This window comes from Helicoverpa zea, chromosome 27 (genome assembly GCF_022581195.2).
Source record: "Helicoverpa zea isolate HzStark_Cry1AcR chromosome 27, ilHelZeax1.1, whole genome shotgun sequence".
Taxonomy (NCBI): Eukaryota; Metazoa; Arthropoda; class Insecta; order Lepidoptera; family Noctuidae; genus Helicoverpa; species Helicoverpa zea.
Window position 1 is genome coordinate 3,035,271 of NC_061478.1, and position 7,590 is coordinate 3,042,860.

The 7,590-nt window shown below is 35.1% G+C and overlaps 1 protein-coding gene across 1 annotated transcript; it reads right to left on the reverse strand.

Moving 5' to 3' along the window:
* Window positions 1-5,583: 5,583 nt before the first annotated feature.
* LOC124643287 lies at window positions 5,584-7,590 on the reverse strand. The gene is made up of 2 exons (XM_047182208.1): window positions 7,360-7,590; window positions 5,584-6,261 (listed from the first exon to the last, which is right to left on the reverse strand). The coding sequence occupies exons 1-2, from the start codon at window positions 7,502-7,504 to the stop codon at window positions 5,984-5,986; spliced, it is 423 nt and encodes a 140-aa protein (XP_047038164.1). The 5' UTR covers window positions 7,505-7,590; the 3' UTR covers window positions 5,584-5,983.

Sequence of the window (7,590 nt, forward strand, 5' to 3'; positions counted from 1 at the left end):
ATATAAAAAATATATATGACTAAAAAGTGTATTAGTTAGAAATGCCATTTGGAATATCCTATTTTCTATTAAACCTCTACATATCGTTTGTATGTATAAAATAATATTATATGTATTTCCTTTTTTCATAAAGTCTGGGCGACAAAAAAATCGCGCGAAAAAGTCGCGTGAAACGTCAACAGCCCGACTTTTTTTTAAATTAATTTTTATTTAGTTAGACTTTAGCGATTTGTTAAAAGAAAGTAATAAAAGTTAACTTGTTAATTTCTTTCCTAAGGCTAGGTATTATTGTAGGTGTACATAATTTTGTGTAATTTCAATTTATTGTAGTTGAAATTCTCTAGCCTTCGCACCTATTTCGTTTTGAAACTGAATCCAGTTTCCGAACGTAACCGCCAGTACGAACAAAGACCGTGTTTAGATTGCGCGTGGCCTCTGATTGGTTGATTTTGGTCACCTATAAAGTGTCAGTTAGTTATCTGATAGTTAGTGCCATCTGCCAGGTGAGCTGCTTACAATTTCTGCTGTCCGAGACCTGTGAAACAAAAAAGTTAAGGTTTATCTGTCAGATAGATGGCTGATAGGCTATCAGAGACTACCAGTAACTGGTTAATACTGGCCAATAGTGTCGCTAAACTCAATGGCGATTCGCAGCTAACTTCCATTCATACCTTAAAATGGTTTCTGCGCAGCTTCTTGCGCAAGGTACCGAGCTGCTATTATGTTTGGCGTGTATCGCAACGTGTACCTTAACGTTTTGTACTCAAGTGCCTTGCACGGTTGGGTCGCTGGGTTTTGTCGTGGACTGTGGACTTACCTTTATGTTGAGTCCACACAGAATTTGGTTAGACTGAAGAGTTTGTAGATGGGGTTCATTTTTAAATATGGGTTATAAAGACAGTTAATATTTATAACAATTCAGGTACTTTATCTGTAATTGTAAAAATGGTTGTCCAACAATCGCCGAACAGTTGCGCCACAGTCGTCCCACTATCTAAACACGTTCAAATTTAGTCAATGTATTTATGAAAAAAAAAGTAATTTTGTATTATAAATATAATAATATGAAAACAATATTTAAGCAAAGAATCGGCCAGGTTTCTTAATAATGCGAAAAATGTGATATAATAAACGTTTCGATTCAGGTAAATAATGGTTGTAAACTTATATATTGTTGTATTGTCTATACGTAAGTTGATTTTATAACTACATGGTTTTTAGTCCAGTTTTTAATGCGGGATTCACAATTTCAATTGCAGAACTTTAACAGATATAAACGAAAAAAAAAAATATAACAATAAAAGAAAAAAAATATCATCATATTTTTGTACCAATAAACCATCATTGGACGCTTTTGGAATTCTCTTATTATTTTGAATATTATAAAATACACTTATTGCTAAACCACACGTTCTATAAATTAAGTGTAAAAAAAACACATACACTAACTTATTATCACCTCTCCCTCACTCAATATAGGTTTTTAAAGAAAAAATATTTCCGTATATAAAAAAAACTGGACTAAAAACTACATTAACCCAATTCTTACCCGAAAAATTGTCGTAGAATAAAGCTTTCTACGGATAATTAATGTCTGTAGCTTTTTGTAAAGTTTGCCTAAAAATAGTATCTGAAAATGACTGAAGATAATATCATGTTCATAAAGTAATATGCATATAGATCTCAGTCAAGCAGGTACTAATACGTTTTAATACTTTCCAAGTGTATCTTGGACACAAATGACTGTAAAGGTGAAGGAAAACATCTTAAGGAAATCTGGACTTTAAAGTCTGAAATCGCCAACCCGCTTTGAGCAAGCGTGGTGATTAACGCTCAATCCTTCTCTGTATGAGAAGGCAAGAACATTATTTAGGAACCAGAAATAATGAATCGATGTTTATCTAGCAGACTCTGTATGTGCATATTTAAATGTTAAAAGGAGGGAAAGACAAATACCCAACTTGAAACAAAAATCTTAGACTAAGGGAAATAAAATTGTGTTATGTGGTTTAATCACCTAACAAGCCCTAGTGTCAGAGTTTCCTCAACTCCGCCTGACGGCCTCTGACGTGGAATTGTAACAACGACTGCTATAGTTCGGCCATTCAGAGAATGCGTTCCTGACACGTCGCGATTGAACTGACGACGTAACTTTGCAATGGCGTTGCAGTTACGATAAAAATATTTTTGCTGGTTGTTTACCGTTTTAACAATTGAGGAGCATTAAAACAACATTATTATATCAATAATCAATGAATGTAGTTACGTCGTCAGTTCAATCGCGACGTGTCAGGAACGCATTCTCTGAATGGCCGAACTATACTGAGTAGCATTCGGGAACGCCGCCGACACGTGCCCTCCCAGGGACGTATTCTATGTTCTCAATATAAAAAGGATATTTGAATAGAGAAAAGGTGAATTTTACAAAAGCTACAGACCCCAAGCTTACATTATAATGTTTATATAAATATATACTTGGCAATACTCAATGGTTTGCGTAAAACGAAATGTTTTAAACTGCTGCTCGTGTAGACAATTTATAATAATCAGCCGGAGATTTTGGGTGGACTCGTAAAGGGAATGTATCAAGTTATCTAACCTTCCTATGTTGAAGACAATGTTTGTTTGTATGTTACTCTTTAACGGTGAAACTACTGCACTAATTTGGATGCAACTTTGTTTGGAGATAGATGTTATCCGCACGCTTTATGTAGACATTTCTTCAGTACGCGAGTGAAACCGCGGTGAACAGCAAAAATATATTTTTAAACACTGAAAAAGTTTTCAAAATGTGACTTTAATTTGTATATGCCATTATTGAATAACAAATATCTACAAAAATGTCGCTTCAAATATTATCCATACAATTTAACGATGGATTTCAATAACCAATCTATCCGCTGATTTACTTAACGGAGATAGAAATTTGACATAACTCGTATGGGGCTTATGACAAAATACTATCTTCAGTAAGCAAATAGATTAGATTATTGAAATCCACAGTTAATGCACAATGTTTGGCTTCAAAGGTCTTGCAAAAGAATTGTAATAAAATGCTCACGCAACTTTGTGACGCTGGTTAAAAAACGGCGAAATATTACTTATATGAAGGTTGTATCAGGATATTGTCAAGAAATGTATTGTAAATGTGATAAAAACAATGTTTTCTGATTATGCGCGAATGCTATTTAAACGAAATAAAAAATTTCGCGTTGAAAGTATTTTGTTTCTCTCCTTTTGAAGACCCCTTTTTACCGACTTCCCAAAGTGGAGGTTCTCAATCCAGATGTTTTATTTTCTTAATTTCCAATATTATATATTGTCGTACAAAATTACACGACTTACTACTACATGACTACGAAACTTGTATGACTATAATATTGAGAAATAGGTTCTTCAAAAATATATGAGTTCACCCAAAGTCAATATAGCTATTTTAATAAAAATATATATTATTATAACATTTAAGCAAACTTAAGACTTTTCCAAATATTAAATGTATTATCCAAAAAAAACTAAATCATATTTATGAAACAATATAATTAAAATTAATGGGATAGGATTCGCCTCCTAGTTTTTAGTTTTGAAAAATACTAGACGGTTAAATTTTCCTGCACTTTTTTCAGTATTTTTATAGCGAAATTGTAAATACCCTACATAGCTGAGAAATTATTCAATTACCACAAAAAAGAAAAAAACATTTTGCGGTCTGGTAACAAAAATTTCGTAATATTTTTTTTCCTAAATAAAATTAATCAAGTTGCAGGAAATATTTTTTATTTTTTAGTTTATTGTAACGAATTATTGGCTGGATTTTTTTCACACGAGCAAAACTTTTGTCTCTCCTTATCGAATATCTTTTATTCTCTTATTTTAACCTAATATTAAAGTAAAATCTTTCTGCAGTTGAATTCTATAAAACCGTTTACCTACCAGGCTGAAAAAGGGGTGGTAAACGTGCATTTTATAATCCTGCCCGGTTATTGCTACCCATGGAGAACAAAATGACTAGATGTTAACGCAAAATCTAAGAAAGTAGCGCGCCAAAATGCGGGCGTTCGGTTGACAAGGAACGTTAAGAGATCCACCCTTACATGCTTTTATGGAACACCCATTATTTTCAAAATTAAAGTACCAATCTGACAGATTGGTTTTGATTTGACAAGGAACCCGAACGTCTCGTTAGTTCTAGTAACTGATCACATCTGCCGTACGTTGCTTGTCTGTCAAGCAGGTGCCTGACCTGCTTTATGGTAGCTTCGCTATCTTTCTCCTTGTTGCTACCATTCTACAAATTAAAATCATAAATAATGATCTATTGTAGAGTTCTCCAGCCAATTCGAGCTTCTGTGAAGACCTTCAAATCAGTTAATTTGATCCTTTTCATTAACATTTCTCTCAGGAAATCTTTTTAATCGCTTTTCTTAGTTTATTTCTTCGCACCCTTATTTAGGTTAAGATATTTCTGAAATTCATTGTCTTTACCTACGTTTTAAGGTGATTTTAATATAAATGGGTATCTTATACTGTCTATCCTGTACTGATAAACAACATACACCAGTTGGATTGTTCCTCTTTTTCAATTACTTATTATTATTATTTTTCTTCTATAGTTACAGACACCAACCTCTATTCGTCAATTGTTTTCAATAGATTTTTAATCTTATCACAATAGTGGTAGGTTAACGTTCGATTGGTAAAATTTGACAGATTCGGGTAGGTTGACCTGCTGGTTTCTGTACTTTTTTAGGAGATCTACCTACATAATTATCTATTCTATTCTAAGCTGATTTTATTGTACTTTTATTATCTCAACGAAACAAACGCTTTTAAGTCGCAAAGACACTTCTCCTGCAAGAAAAGTTGGCAACACCATATCCGTCATTTTGTTTTATTGCGAGTTTTAGGCGCTAAACATATTGCAAACCATTTGGAAGTAAAAAAAAGTGTTTTAAATATAATTTTAACACTCTCCCTTGTTTTAGATGATTATTTATTGAATGACTAGTTGGCACTAAATTATTGTAGTAGGTACAAATCACGTCAATATCGTGTTTTTTTTAATATGATTAGGTCATTGGTTTTTGAATTGGCAATGACGCGCTATGACAAAACTACTCGCAATAATTTTTTTTAAATATGATTAAAGAGGATAACTAGTGGGATTAATTATAATATTTTAATTAGAAAACATTAAACAACTTGTGCGTTGCATTTTAAATCTTAGGATAAAGTTTTAATGTTGGTCACCCGACCTTTTTTCATCTAATTGTCTGTTAATAACTACAGACTAAAGCCCGGGTTCACCAAAAACATAAAACGTCCGTTTTTTCTTAAAGTAACTGTTAACTTTGAAAAATACACGTGAAAATTCATTGCAAACAGTTCTTTTAAGAAAACTGACATTTATATTGCCTATGGTCTCGGGTCTAACGAGTTTTTATTTAAACCTATTAATTATTATTGATGTTTAGTTTTTTTCCAAAGATGTATGCTCTGGATTATTTTTTTAGAAAACTTCGGGAGGAGTGCTGCCAATAATGTTGTATATATAGTTTTTAATGGAAAATAAAAGCATTCTTTCTGTACTTTGTGTTTTATTGCCATTACTTATTAAAGTTAAAGATGTAGGTACCTACTTTTTAATCCTTCGGCGAGGAGGAAACAGAAACAAAAGTTTTAATTAATATAACACTGTAATAAGTACCTATATAGTGCAATATTCTTAAAGTAGGTATAAAAAGTGTAATAACTGTAAATTCTCGATATTTGTTCGAAATTGAGTACTTGGAGACAGAAAGACCGTGTGACAGGCACTGATCCAGGGCGGATAAGACGCCATCTTATCTACATTTCATCGTTTCACCCTAAACTATATTACAAGCAATTAAATGAGAAATAAAATACATACTTTGTTAATAAACAACTTTAGATTGGTCCTAATGAAACCATTTAAGTATAGTTTTCAAGATTGGCAAGAACACTAGTAAAATGTGGGACTTCCAAAGACATAAGGTTTCGGCCTCTGATATCCGTAATTGTAGTATCTTGGTTGGTTCCTAGGCTGAGGGCGACGATATGGTCTTGTAGGTCCTCTCGGTCTATTCGGTCTACTGGGTCTTTTCGGTCTACTTGGTCTATTCGGTCTACGAGTAGTCCTCTGTCTATTGGGCCTCCACGATGCTTGAGAACGTTGCCTCTCATAAAACTGTTTCATAGCTCCTGCTGTCAGCACGGGTGGTGGATAAGGATTTTGAATTTCTGAAAAAATAGAGATTTTTAGTTAGTATGTATCTAGAAAAATGAGGTCTTGATAAATAGGTTGGCTCTAAGTTACGATGTGCTGTCACGGTCGGTTCATGGATGTGAGGATTTTGAGCTTAGGTAGGGATTTTGCTGCATTGTTCTTTAAAAACACGTAAAGTTGGAACTTAGAAGCTTGGAAGATTGAACTATTGAAGATGATGCCCTCCTGGCCGATTAACAACCACGGCGGTTATTCTCATATAAAGAGATCACTGATCAGCCAGGTACACAGTAGGTACATACTAAACAAGCATGTTAGGTGGAGTGATGACTTGCGCAAGACGGCTGGCAGGAGCTGGATGCGAGAAGCCGAAAATCGATCTCAGTGGCGTGCACTTGGAGAGGCCTATGTCCAGCAGTGGACTGCGATAGGCTGATGATGAAACAAGCATGTGCGCAGACACGAGAGCACTCTATTCTTTCACTCTCATAGTCCGATGGGGTGGAAATCAGTGAGGTCTCGAGAGATATCAGACGCAGGACGGACATTAAGGGTCAATCCAATATATAAACCTACATAGAATATATAAGTACATTTATAAACATTTTCATAAATAATACTAATAGCATTACAAAATAAGTTGAATAAAACAACTACTTATAACTAGTAATAAAAAATCTGTGATACATAATCTAAATAAAATTAGCGTCCTCCTCTCTTCTACGTTGCCGTGCCCTACAGGGTCCATACTGTACTATATTATTATGTAACACCTTTAAAACATATGGAGTGCAATAAACGTATTGAGTATTGAGTATTGAGTATCCCCACTGAAAGAGCAGCGGCCGGCAGCGGCCGTAAATGCAAGTGATTGAGCGCGAGCGCGGCGGGCCGCGCGGCGCCGCGCTGGGCCGCGCCGCGCCGCGCTCTTACATTGTTCGTGCTCTTACGGCCGCTGCCGGCCGCTGCTCTTTCAGTGGGAATTGACCCTAGCTTGGAAGATTACTTGGTACCAGGATTGCGAAGGTCTGATAGGCAGTCGTTAGTCATAAATACTGGTAACTTAAGCTTAGCTGACCTCAACATTTTTCATAGAGACTTAATGTACATACCTCCTTCTCTAGGTGGCCTGTGAACATACTCTTGAACCGACATCTCGTTTCCATTCCAAGTATGATACCTGGGTTCCGCAGCCACCAAATACAGCAAAACACACGAAACGAACAATATTTTCATATCTATGATGTCACAGAACATATGCGTAGGCGCTTGGTAGGTTTCAAGTCACAGCCGAAGTTGTGTGTTGACAAAGTTGCGCCTGCCACTATATAGGTAGGTGCTGA

Coding starts and splice junctions, on each gene's coding strand:
- LOC124643287 (XM_047182208.1), bottom strand. CDS start 7,504: ATGTTCTGTGACATCATAGATATGAAAATATTGTTCGTTTCGTGTGTT. Junction 6,262..7,359: donor CAGGCCACCTAGAGAAGGAG/GTATGTACATTA, acceptor CTATTTTTTCAG/AAATTCAAAATCCTTATCCA.